The sequence below is a fragment of the Bufo gargarizans genome, chromosome 3 (assembly GCF_014858855.1).
Source record: "Bufo gargarizans isolate SCDJY-AF-19 chromosome 3, ASM1485885v1, whole genome shotgun sequence".
Lineage (NCBI taxonomy): Eukaryota > Metazoa > Chordata > Amphibia > Anura > Bufonidae > Bufo > Bufo gargarizans.
In genome coordinates, this window is record NC_058082.1 from 7,423,295 (window position 1) to 7,437,776 (window position 14,482).

At 45.9% G+C, this 14,482-nt stretch overlaps 1 protein-coding gene across 3 annotated transcripts in view; it reads left to right on the forward strand.

Annotated features, from left to right (window-relative positions):
- ARAP1 (ArfGAP with RhoGAP domain, ankyrin repeat and PH domain 1) overlaps positions 1 to 14,482 on the forward strand; it is a 125,247-nt gene that overhangs the window by 66,972 nt on the left and 43,793 nt on the right. For all 3 annotated transcript variants that reach the window (XM_044287367.1, XM_044287370.1, XM_044287368.1), the window contains exon 14: positions 11,701 to 11,875. In XM_044287367.1, coding sequence (XP_044143302.1) covers positions 11,701 to 11,875 — 175 coding nt within the window. The remainder of the gene's footprint in view (positions 1 to 11,700; positions 11,876 to 14,482) is intronic.

Genomic DNA, 14,482 nt, shown 5'->3' on the forward strand with positions numbered 1-14,482 from the left:
CATCCAGGTACAGAATGCAAAGTCTACGCGTTTCGGGCATAAAACAATTTAGCCCTTACTCATACCTTCCACATCAGTACCAATACAGTAATACCATCCTTGTATGCATCCATATAGTAATATCATCCACACCATTGCCAATATAGTAGTTCCTTCCACATCAGTACCCATACATTACTGTCTGCAACCAAGTTTTCATGTAGTAATACCATCCGTACCAGTTCTCATATAGTAGTGGCTTCCATATCAGTACCTATATAGTAATATCAGCCATATCAGTACCTATATAATAGCACCATCCATACCAACACCCATACAGTTTTCATATAGTAATACCCCCCTTACCAGTAATGATATAGTAGTATCATCAATATCCGTACCCATGTAGTAGTACCTATGTAATAGTACCATCCGTGTCAGTACCTATGTAATAGTACCATCCATGTCAGTACCCATGTAATATTACCATCCATGTCAGTACTCATGTAGTAGTACCATCGATATCAGTACCCATGTAGTAGTACCATCGATATCAGTACCCACGTAGTAGTACCATCCATGTCAGTACCCATGTAGTAGTACCATCCATGTCAGTACCCATGTAGTAGTACCATCGATATCAATACCCATGTAATAGTACCATCCATGTCAGTACCCATGTAGTAGTACCATCGATATCAGTACCCATGTAGTAGTACCATCCATGTCCGTTCCCATGTAGTAGTACCATCCATGTCAGTACCCATGTAGTAGTACCTGTGGGGTATAGCATTGTATTCACATTGTATACGGTTAGTTTTCTGTAGTGCCCGGGGCTGATGATTGGTTATAATAGACGCCCGAGGAGGAGGATTATTTTGCACACGCTCGTCGGTGGCAGTCGGTGCGATTCCTGTCAGATATGAGGTGCAGGACCGGCAGCCGCTTATTCAGTGACCACTGACAGTCTCCTCTGCCGTCTGGCAATGACCAGTGACGGAGGCTTCCTGTAACCAGTATGTGCCCGGGGGTCTGTAGATGAAGCCGTACACTCAGCCGCCATTACTGTACCCTGGAGCTGCCGGGTCTGAACTGCTGACAGGAGCAGCTCATTCACTGCGGGTTCAGCAGAGTCAGCTGCTTGCGCAGGGCAGTCTGTGCCACAGCCATTGTACCCTCAGCGGCCTCATGCCAGGCACCTCGGGCGGTCACGTGGAGGCAGAGATTCCTGACAGTTTTCAGTTTTTTGCTTATCCTGAGCTTTCTTGGTCAGGAATAGAATGACAATTTAAAGTGAAGACTGACACTGGCTTAAACAAAGCAGGAGGGGAGCACGTGACCCTGATATTCAGCCCTGAGGTGACCCCTTCCTACCACCAGAGTAATCGCAGATGATGGGGGTCTCGTACGTCCGGCAGTCGCCCCCTCCCCCAGTCCAGACTCGTGTCCTCTGTGGTTTCTGCAGAATCCTTAAAAAATATTCCAGGTTTATTATTTCACAAAAGAGAAAATAAAGTCTGCTCCATCTGTCGGCCGCCCCCAGCTGTGGGAATCCTGCGGAGAAGTGGGAGCAGCTTCCATCTGGTTTATTCATCTACATGGCACCCGCTACACGTATGAACTACCAGGAACATATCAAAGAAATCATCACCCTATACTCCAGTCACCTCCAGAGCTGCATTTCGAAGGCTGATCGTGAACAGCTCATATCTGCCTTCTGGTAACAGGAAACTAGCAGACTTGTTGCTGCAGATTTGGTTGTAACTAGAGTATAAGGCAGGACATGGCTCAGGAGCTGTGCAGAATATGTAAAATGACTGCACATCATTTTGTACTGCTCAGATTTGGAGTCTTCCTGCCTGTGAGGGGTTAATCCTGACTCTCCGTCCTCGACCACCCACAGATTTACTGGAAGAGAATAAACAAGATAGCCTTCCGCCAACTTCTCTGTTACCAGAGCAAGAACGAGGCCCGGACACTTAGAGATGAGCGCAGACCCTCTAGGGGCTCTCCTCTATTCACACCCAAAGCAGCTCCACACTATCATGCATAATTCGCATATACCCCATATGGCACCACACAGTCTGTGTTATGGAGCGCCATGTTCTCCCCTAGACGTAAGACCCCCATAATCCGGACCCAGCTGTAGTGTTCATCTGCACGGCAGAGAGCGGATGGAGGGGCTGAGTATACTGACATGGTTACAACAAATGGGGGGCTATAGTCCTCTAGGGTCTAGGCCAGTGATGGCGAACCTTTTACAGACCGAGTGCCAAAACTGCAACATAAACCCACTTATTTATCGCAAAGTGCCAACACAGCAATTTACCTTGAATTCTACAGTCCAATATAGTATATCTTCCATGTACTTTATAATTTATCTACAATAGCCTGCCTACACTCAGTGCGCTGCCTGTGCTGTTCATAGTGCGCCCTGCGTTGCTGAATGGCAGGAAAAGTCTAAGGCATATTGGTACACCATAGACTTTTTCCAGGGTGTGGGTGCCCACAGAGAGGGCTCTGAGTGCCGCCTCTGGCACCCGTGCCATAGGTTCGCCATCACTGGTCTAGGCTAATGAGCTGACTCTCTAAATAAGCCGAGGGTGTACTCGGTGGTTGGGACACGCAGGTGTTAGACCAGGAATGAAGCAGGCCTGGCAGGTGAGGGGTTAAGCGGGCTCCGCCATGCTGACTTTTGTTGTGTTAGGGGCCCCTCCTGTAGGCGAGGCTGCAGATGTGAGTCCCACTGACATCACCCTGGAGTGGGAAGAGCGCAGTGAGTCACTGGAGCCGCATCCAGCATCTGTGCACACAGCTCGCACACTCGCTGCTCCCCCAGATGTAGCAGATCTCTGCACTCCCTGCACCTCTGATCTCACACTGCTCACTCTCAGTACACCTCTCGCAGCATACTCCGTTACTCTACAGCTGCACACCATGTTCACAGTCATTGCACCCTGATCTTCACACACTCATTACTGTTCTCACAGAGCACTCTGCTCACCCTCTGCACCCCTGAGGACCATCAAAGAGAACTCTGCTCACCCTCTGCACCCCTGAGGACCATCAAAGGCACTCTGCTCACCCTCTGCACCCCTGAGGACCATCAAAGAGCACTCTGCTCACCCTCTGCACCCCTGAGGACCATCAAAGAGCACTCTGCTCACCCTCTGCACCCCTGAGGACCATCAAAGGCACTCTGCTCACCCTCTGCACCCCTGAGGACCATCAAAGGCACTCTGCTCACCCTCTGCACCCCTGAGGACCATCAAAGGCACTCTGCTCACCCTCTGCACCCCTGAGGACCATCAAAGAGCACTCTGCTCACCCTCTGCACCTCTGAGGACTATCAAAGAGAACTCTGCTCACCCTCTGCACCCCTGAGGACCATCAAAGGCACTCTGCTCACCCTCTGCACCCCTGAGGACCATCAAAGAGAACTCTGCTCACCCTCTGCACCCCTGAGGACCATCAAAGAGCACTCTGCTCACCATCTGCACCCCTGAGGACCATTAAAGGCACTCTGCTCACCCTCTGTACCCCTGAGGACCATCAAAGGCACTCTGCTCACCCTCTGTACCCCTGAGGACTATCAAAGGCACTCTGCTCACCCTCTGTACCCCTGAGGACTATCAAAGGCACTCTGCTCACCCTCTGTACCCCTCAGGACTATCTAAGGCACTCTGCTCACCCTCTGTACCCCTGATGACCATCAAAGAGCACTCTGCTCACCCTCTGCACCCCTGAGGACCATCAAAGGCACTCTGCTCACCCTCTGCACCCCTGAGGACCATCAAAGAGCACTCTGCTCACCCTCTCCACCCCTGAGGACTATCAAAGAGCATTCTGCTCACCCTCTGCACCCCTGAGGACTATCAAAGAGCATTCTGCTCACCATCTGCACACCTCAGGACTATCACAGAGCACTATAGTCTCCTTCTACACGCCGGAGGACTATCATAGAGCACTGTAGTCCCCTTCTACACGACTGAGGACAATAACAGAGCACTCTGCTCCCCTTTTGCACACCTGAGGAATATCAAAGAGCATTCTGCTCACCATCTGCACACCTGAGGACTATCACAGAGCACTATAGTCCCCTTCTACACACCTGAGGACTATCAAAGAGCACTTGGTCGCCATCTAAAACCCTGAGGACAATAACAGAGCACGCTGCTCACCATCTGCACCTCTGAGGACCATCACAGAGCACTATACTCACCATCTACACGCCTGAGGACTATCACAGAGCACTCTATTCACCATCTAAAACCATGAGGACAATAACAGAGCACTGTAGTCACCATTTGCACCCCTGAGGACTATCACAGAGCACTCTATTCACCATCCATACCCTTGAAGACTATCAAAGAGCACTCTGCTCTCCATCTACACACCTGAGGGCTATACCTGTGCACTCATTTCACCTTTTACATCCCTGATGACTATCACTGGGCACTCCTTTCACCTTCTACACACTTGATAGCTATCACAGAGGACTATCAAAGAGCACTCTTTTCACCAGCTACACCACTGAGGACTATCACAGTGCACTCTATTCATCGTCTACACCTCTGAGGACTGTCACAGTGCACGCTATTCATCGTCTACACCTCTGAGGACTATCACAGTGCACTCTATTCATTGCCTACACCTCTGAGGACTGGCACAGTGCACTCTATTCATTGCCTACACCTCTGAGGACTGTCACAGTGCACTCTATTCATTGTCTACACCTCTGAGGACTGGCACAGTGCACTCTATTCATTGCCTACACCTCTGAGGACTGTCACAGTGCACTCTATTCATCGTCTACACCTCTGAGGACTGTCACAGTGCACTCTATTCATCGTCTACACCTCTGAGGACTGGCACAGTGCACTCTATTCATTGTCTACACCTCTGAGGACTGGCACAGTGCACTCTATTCATTGCCTACACCTCTGAGGACTGTCACAGTGCACTTTATTCATTGCCTACACCTCTGAGGACTATCACAGTGCACTCTATTCATTGTCTACACCTCTGAGGACTATCACAGTGCACTCTATTCATTGTCTACACCTCTGAGGACTGTCACAGTGCACTCTATTCATTGTCTACACCTCTGAGGACTGACACAGTGCACTCTATTCATCGTCTACACCTCTGAGGACTGTCACAGTGCACTCTATTCATTGTCTACACCTCTGAGGACTGTCACAGTGCACTCTATTCATTGTCTACACCTCTGAGGACTGACACAGTGCACTCTATTCATCGTCTACACCTCTGAGGACTGTCACAGTGCACTCTATTCATTGCCTACACCTCTGAGGACTGTCACAGTGCACTCTATTCATTGTCTACACCTCTGAGGACTGTCACAGTGCACTCTATTCATTGTCTACACCTCTGAGGACTGTCACAGTGCACTCTGTTCATCGTCTACACCGCTGAGGACTGTCACAGTGCACTCTGTTCATCGTCTACACCTCTGAGGACTGTCACAGTGCACTCTATTCATCGTCTACACCTCTGAGGACTGTCACAGTGCACTCTATTCATTGCCTACACCTCTGAGGACTGTCACAGTGCACTCTATTCATTGTCTACACCTCTGAGGACTGTCACAGTGCACTCTATTCATCGTCTACACCTCTGAGGACTGTCACAGTGCACTCTATTCATTGCCTACACCTCTGAGGACTGTCACAGTGCACTCTATTCATTGTCTACACCTCTGAGGACTGTCACAGTGCACTCTGTTCATCGTCTACACCTCTGAGGACTGTCACAGTGCACTCTATTCATTGTCTACACCTCTGAGGACTGTCACAGTGCACTCTATTCGTTGTCTTCTCCTCTGAGGACTGTCACAGTGCACTCTATTCATTGTCTACACCTCTGAGGACTGTCACAGTGCACTCTATTCGTTGTCTTCTCCTCTGAGGACTGTCACAGTGCACTCTATTCGTTGTCTACACCTCTGAGGACTGTCACAGTGCACTTTATTCATTGCCTACACCTCTGAGGACTATCACAGTGCACTCTATTCATTGTCTACACCTCTGAGGACTATCACAGTGCACTCTATTCATTGTCTACACCTCTGAGGACTATCACAGTGCACTCTATTCATTGTCTACACCTCTGAGGACTGTCACAGTGCACTCTATTCATTGTCTACACCTCTGAGGACTGACACAGTGCACTCTATTCATCGTCTACACCTCTGAGGACTGTCACAGTGCACTCTATTCATTGCCTACACCTCTGAGGACTGTCACAGTGCACTCTATTCATTGTCTACACCTCTGAGGACTGTCACAGTGCACTCTATTCATTGTCTACACCTCTGAGGACTGTCACAGTGCACTCTGTTCATCGTCTACACCTCTGAGGACTGTCACAGTGCACTCTATTCATTGTCTACACCTCTGAGGACTGTCACAGTGCACTCTATTCGTTGTCTTCTCCTCTGAGGACTGTCACAGTGCACTCTATTCATTGTCTACACCTCTGAGGACTGTCACAGTGCACTCTATTCGTTGTCTTCTCCTCTGAGGACTGTCACAGTGCACTCTATTCATTGTCTACACCTCTGAGGACTGTCACAGTGCACTCTATTCGTTGTCTTCTCCTCTGAGGACTGTCACAGTGCACTCTATTCATCGTCTACACCTCTGAGGACTGTCACAGTGCACTCTATTCATTGTCTACACCTCTGAGGACTGTCACAGTGCACTCTATTCGTTGTCTTCTCCTCTGAGGACTGTCACAGTGCACTCTGTTCATCGTCTACACCTCTGAGGACTGTCACAGTGCACGCTATTCGTTGTCTTCTCCTCTGAGGACTGTCACAGTGCACTCTGTTCATCGTCTACACCGCTGAGGACTGTCACAGTGCACTCTATTCGTTGTCTTCTCCTCTGAGGACTGGCACAGTGCACTCTGTTCATCGTCTACACCTCTGAGGACTGTCACAGTGCACTCTATTCGTTGTCTTCTCCTCTGAGGACTGTCACAGTGCACTCTATTCATTGCCTACACCTCTGAGGACTGTCACAGTGCACTCTATTCATCGTCTTCTCCTCTGAGGACTGTCACAGTGCACTCTATTCATTGCCTACACCTCTGAGGACTGTCACAGTGCACTCTATTCATTGCCTACACCTCTGAGGACTGTCACAGTGCACTCTGTTCGTTGTCTTCTCCTCTGAGGACTGTCACAGTGCACTGTATTCATCGTCTACACCTCTGAGGACTGTCACAGTGCACTCTGTTCATCGTCTACACCTCTGAGGACTGTCACAGTGCACTCTATTCGTTGTCTTCTCCTCTGAGGACTGTCACAGTGCACTCTGTTCGTCGTCTACACCTCTGAGGACTGTCACAGTGCACTCTATTCATTGTCTACACCTCTGAGGACTGTCACAGTGCACTCTATTCGTTGTCTTCTCCTCTGAGGACTGTCACAGTGCACTCTGTTCATTGTCTACACCTCTGAGGACTGTCACAGTGCACTCTGTTCATCGTCTACACCTCTGAGGACTGTCACAGTGCACTCTATTCATTGTCTACACCTCTGAGGACTGTCACAGTGCACTCTATTCATCGTCTACACCTCTGAGGACTGTCACAGTGCACTCTATTCATTGCCTACACCTCTGAGGACTGTCACAGTGCACTCTATTCATTGTCTACACCTCTGAGGACTGTCACAGTGCACTCTATTCATTGTCTACACCTCTGAGGACTGGCACAGTGCACTCTATTCATCGTCTACACCTCTGAGGACTGTCACAGTGCACTCTATTCATCGTCTACACCTCTGAGGACTGTCACAGTGCACTCTGTTCGTCGTCTACACCTCTGAGGACTGTCACAGTGCACTCTATTCATTGCCTACACCTCTGAGGACTGTCACAGTGCACTCTATTCATTGTCTACACCTCTGAGGACTGTCACAGTGCACTCTATTCATTGTCTACACCTCTGAGGACTGACACAGTGCACTCTATTCATTGTCTACACCTCTGCGGACTGTCACAGTGCACTCTATTCATTGTCTACACCCCTAATGATTGTCATTTAGCAGTTTGTTCCCCATCCGCCCCCCTGAGGACTATCACAGTGCCCTCTGAGTATTCTGCCCTCTCTTGTTACTCCCTTAATCTCTAGCACAGCCGCTCTATCACATTAGCCGTTGTTGCAGAAACGCTCACTTCTTGGGGACCGAATTTGCAGCTCCTTGACATGGAGGACCCCAGTTTACTGAGAGGTAAAAACTTTGACCCCCTCCTTATGCATCTGTCTATAATGTACTTCCTGTACCACGCGGCTTTCTATAGTGCACTCATGATTTTCCGTGCTGCACGTGCTTGGACAAACTAGAACTACAACTCTCAGCATCACACATTGGCCAGAAGCACGCATTGCTGAGTCTTCTAGTTGTACTGAGGCTGGGAAGCCGGTCTTTGTCTTGATTTCTTTGCCTATAGGTGGGTAATGGGGTGAGATACTCTGCGGTATTATTCGGAGCACCTCTTCCGCCTGCAGCATGCTGGCGCCTGTTTGGGGCACACTGCTGGTTACCAGTGCAGACACGTTTTCTGATTTGCTCCAGATACAGTTTTTCAGGTGGAATTTATTTGTTGACTGATCTGTATCACAAGAGCTTACACTTTACAGGCTGCTATGATACATTTCATGGTTTTTGCTTCATTGTATCTTTATCCAGTATATTGATGGTGTCAGTGAATGGAAGCAAACTATACTTATAGGAGAGAGTTTTTTTCTGCTGCTGATGAGTGCAGCGCACAGATCATTATCAAGATTGGATACAACTGTAACAGACCCTCAGCTGTGAGAGGTTTGAGGTCTGTGCAGGTTTTCAGCCTCTGTTGTGAACTTTACTATTTAAATTCACTGAGAGCAAGCAGAGATCTTGCAAATGGTGAGAACCAGTAGAAAGTTTATACAATGATTACGCTTCCTTTAGATACGACTGGCCGAGCTGTAACGTAGCAGACAGGTAGATTGTGTGCACTTGCCACCCGTGCTGAAACCAGAATGCAGAAGGGCAAGGGTTCATGGAAATCTGCATTCATAGAGGTTTTCAGAAGCAGTTGCAGTACCGTTTTCCACCACTGATCAGCTGATACACCTCATATAGGCCAGTATGCAATAGCGCCCCCTACCACATTACAGTCCAGACATCGTCCTAAAGGAGGTCACAGCCTAAACATCCCTCCTGCCGGGTCTTCCTCCCTGTCTTAGCCTCCAAATTAAGAATGTGCTACTGTACAGCTCCTATGTACAAGAATATAACTACTATAATACTGCCCCTATGTACTAGAATATAACTACTATAATACTGCCTCCTATGTACAAGAATATAACTACTATAATACTGCTCCTATGTACAAGAATATAACTACTATAATACTGCCCCTATGTACTAGAATATAACTACTATAATACTGCTCCTATGTACAAGACTATAACTACTATAATACTGCTCCTATGTACAAGAATATAACTACTATAATACTGCTCCTATGTACAAGAATATAACTACTATAATACTGCTCCTGTGTACAGAATATAACTACTATAATACTGCTCCTGTGTACAGAATATAACTACTATAATACTGCTCCTATGTACAAGACTATAACTACTATAATACTGCTCCTATGTACAAGAATATAACTACTATAATACTGCCCCTATGTACTAGAATATAACTACTATAATACTGCCCCTATGTACTAGAATATAACTACTATAATACTGCTCCTATGTACAATAATATAACTACTATAATACTGCCTCCTATGTACAAGAATATAACTACTATAATACTGCTCCTATGTACAATAATATAACTACTATAATACTGCTCCTATGTACTAGAATATAACTACTATAATACTGCCCCTATGTACTAGAATATAACTACTATAATACTGCCTCCTATGTACAAGAATATAACTACTATATTACTGCCCCTATGTACTAGAATATAACTACTATACTGCTCCTATGTACAAGAATATAACTGCCATAATACTGCCTCCTATGTACAAGAATATAACTACTATAATACTGCTCCTATGTATAAGAATATAGCTACTATAATACTGCTCCTATGTACAAGAATATAACTACTATAATACTGCTCCCATGTACAAGAATATAACTACTATAATACTGCCTCCTATGTACAAGAATATAACTACTATAATACTGCTCCTATGTACAAGAATATAACTACTATAATACTGCCTCCTATGTACAAGAATATAACTACTATAATACTGCTCCTATGTACAAGAATATAACACTGCTCCTATGTACAAGAATATAACTGCTATAATACTGCTTCTATGTACAAGAATATAACTACTATAATACTGCTCCTATGTACAAGAATATAACTACTATAATACTGCTCCTATGTACAGGAATATAACTACTATAATACTGCTCCTATGTACAAGAATATAACTACTATAATACTGCTCCTATATACAAGAATATAACTACTATAATACTGCTCCTATGTACAAGAATATAACTACTATAATACTGCTCCTCTGTACAAGAATATAACTACTATAATACTGCTCCTATGTACAAGAATATAACTACTATAATACTGCTCCTATGTACAAGAATATAACTACTATAATACTGCTCCTCTGTACAAGAATATAACTACTATAATACTGCCTCCTATGTACAAGAATATAACTACTATAATACTGCCCCCTATGTACAAGAATATAACTACTATAATACTGCCTCCTATGTACAAGAATATAACTACTATAATACTGCTCCTATGTACAAGAATATAACTACTATAATACTGCTCCTCTGTACAAGAATATAACTACTATAATACTGCCTCCTATGTACAAGAATATAACTACTATAATACTGCCCCCTATGTACAAGAATATAACTACTATAATACTGCTCCTATGTACAAGAATATAACTACTATAATACTGCTCCTATGTACAAGAATATAACTACTATAATACTGCTCCTATGTACAAGAATATAACTACTATAATACTGCCTCCTATGTACAAGAATATAACTACTATAATACTGCTCCTATGTACAAGAATATAACTGCTATAATACTGCCTCCTATGTACAAGAATATAACTACTATAATACTGCTCCTATGTACAAGAATATAACTACTATAATACTGCTCCTATGTACAAGAATATAACTACTATAATACTGCCTCCTGTGTACAAGAATATAACTACTATAATACTGCTCCTATGTACAAGAATATAACTACTATAATACTGCCTCCTGTGTACAAGAATATAACTACTATAATACTGCTCCTATGTACAAGAATATAACTACTATAATACTGCCTCCTGTGTACAAGAATATAACTACTATAATACTGCCCCTATGTACAAGAATATAACTACTATAATACTGCCTCCTGTGTACAAGAATATAACTGCTATAATACTGCTCCTATGTACAAGAATATAACTACTATAATACTGCTCCTATGTACAAGAATATAACTACTATAATACTGCTCCTATGTACAAGAATATAACTGCTATAATACTGCCTCCTATGTACAAGAATATAACTGCTATAATACTGCCTCCTATGTACAAGAATATAACTGCTATAATACTGCCTCCTAGAGGATGAATGGTTCTGACTGCTCTTTCTGACCCGCAGGCGCTGTGTGTTTCGGTGGCCACCACTGATCTGACGGAGACGCAGGCTCTGGTGTTTTGCGGTGCAGACATTAGCTGCACTTGTGGGGAGCTATTCTTCTCGCAGCCTCTGGAGTTGGCGCTGCAGGCCGGGCAGAAGCTGCAGGAGGAGTTTCTAAAGCAAAACAGAACTTCAGGTAAATGGATTTGTTTATGTGATGGGATCCACTGCTCTGTGTGTACTGGATGTGATGGGATCCTCTGCTCTGTGTATACTGGATGTGATGGGATCCACTGCTCTGTGTGTACTGGATGTGATGGGGTCCACTGCTCTGTGTATACTGGATGTGATGGGATCCACTGCTCTGTGTGTACTGGGTGTGATGGGATCCACTGCTCTGTGTGTACTGGGTGTGATGGGATCCACTGCTCTGTGTGTACTGGATGTGATGGGATCCACTGCTCTGTGTATACTGGATGTGATGGGATCCACTGCTCTGTGTGTACTGGGTGTGATGGGATCCACTGCTCTGTGTGTACTGGATGTGATGGGATCCACTGCTCTGTGTGTACTGGATGTGATGGGATCCACTGCTGTGTATACTGGATGTGATGGGGTGCACTGCTCTGTGTGTACTGGATGTGATGGGATCCACTGCTCTGTGTGTACTGGATGTGATGGGGTGCACTGCTCTGTGTATACTGGATTTTATGGGATCCACTGCTCTGTGTATACTGGATGTGATGGGATCCACTGCTCTGTGTGTACTGGATGTGATGGGGTCCACTGCTCTGTGTGTACTGGATGTGATGGGGTCCACTGCTCTGTGTATACTGGATGTGATGGGATCCACTGCTCTGTGTATACTGGATGTGATGGGATCCACTGCTCTATGTATACTGGATGTGATCGGATCCACTGCTCTTTGTGTACTGGATGTGATGGGATCCACTGCTGTGTATACTGGGTGTGATGGGATCCACTGCTCTGTGTGTACTGGATGTGATGGGATCCACTGCTCTGTGTGTATTGGATGTGATGGGATCCACTGCTCTGTGTATACTGGATGTGATGGGATCCACTGCTCTGTGTATACTGGATGTGATGGGATCCACTGCTCTGTGTATACTGGATGTGATGGGATCCACTGCTCTGTGTATACTGGATGTGATGGGGTCCACTGCTCTGTGTATACTGGATGTGATCGGATCCACTGCTCTTTGTGTACTGGATGTGATGGGATCCACTGCTGTGTATACTGGGTGTGATGGGGTCCACTGCTCTGTGTATACTGGATGTGATCGGATCCACTGCTCTGTGTGTACTTGATGTGATGGGATCCACTGCTCTGTGTGTACTGGATGTGATGGGGTCCACTGCTCTGTGTGTACTGGATGTGATGGGATCTACTGCTCTGTGTATACTGGATGTGATGGGATCCACTGTTCTGTGTGTACTGGATGTGATGGGGTCCACTGCTCTGTGTGTACTGGATGTGATGGGATCTACTGCTCTGTGTATACTGGATGTGATCGGATCCACTGCTCTGTGTGTACTTGATGTGATGGGATCCACTGCTCTGTGTGTACTGGATGTGATGGGGTCCACTGCTCTGTGTGTACTGGATGTGATGGGATCCACTGCTCTGTGTGTACTGGATGTGATGGGATCTACTGCTCTGTGTATACTGGATGTGATGGGGTCCAATGCCCCGTGTGTACTGGATTTGATGGGATCCACTGCTCTGTGTATACTGGATTTTATGGGATCCACTGCTCTGTGTGTACTGGATGTGATGGGATCCACTGCTCTGTCTATACTGGATTTTATGGGATCCACTGCTCTGTGTATACTGGATGTGATGGGGTCCAGTTACATGATAGAATTTTGTTTGCCTGCAGCCACCAATAAGAGGAGCTCATTGTAGACTGGTCATACATTGGATTCAATAATATATAAGTATGAAGTAAGCCCCTGAGCTCTGCCTAGTAGATGTGTGTATATCCGTGTGAAGGTAATATATATGTATATAGTAAGCTCCAGAGCTCCCTCTAGTGGTGGCTGTATATATATGTATATAGTAATCTCCAGAGCTCCCTCTAGTGGTGGCTGTATATATCTGTATGTAGTAATCTCCTGAGCTCCCTCTAGTGGTGGCTGTATATATCTGTATGCAGTAATCTCCTGAGCTTCCTCTAGTGGTGGCTGTATATATCTGTATGTAGTGATCTCCTGAGCTCCCCCTAGTGGTGGCTGTATATATCTGTATGCAGTAATCCCCTGAGCTCCCTCTAGTGGTGGCTGTATATATCTGTATGCAGTAATCTCCTGGGCTCCCTCTAGTGGTGTCTGTATATATCTGTATGTAGTAATCTCCTGAGCTCCCTCTAGTGGTGGCTGTATATATCTGTATGTAGTAATCTCCTGGGCTCCCTCTAGTGGTGGCTGTATATATCTGTATGTAGTAATCTCCTGGGCTCCCTCTACTGGTGGCTGTATATATTTGTATGCAGTAATCTCTTGAGTGGCCTGAGGGTCGGCAACTGACATTATGGTCAAGTGTGCAACTTGTTGTTATGGGGACACTTAGCTGGTGAATGTTAGGAGTATTGCTGCTGCAGGTTAAAAGGGGGTCCTACAACCTGAACTGTAGAACTGTCCTATTAGGTCAGACCATACAGAGGGGCCAGTGGTGCATGCTCCTCTCAGGTGAGACCTCCTATAAGGTCAGACCATACAGAAGGGGGCGCTGGTTCTCCCCTGGAGCCCGATACTACTGTATGTTCCTACATAGGACACTGAG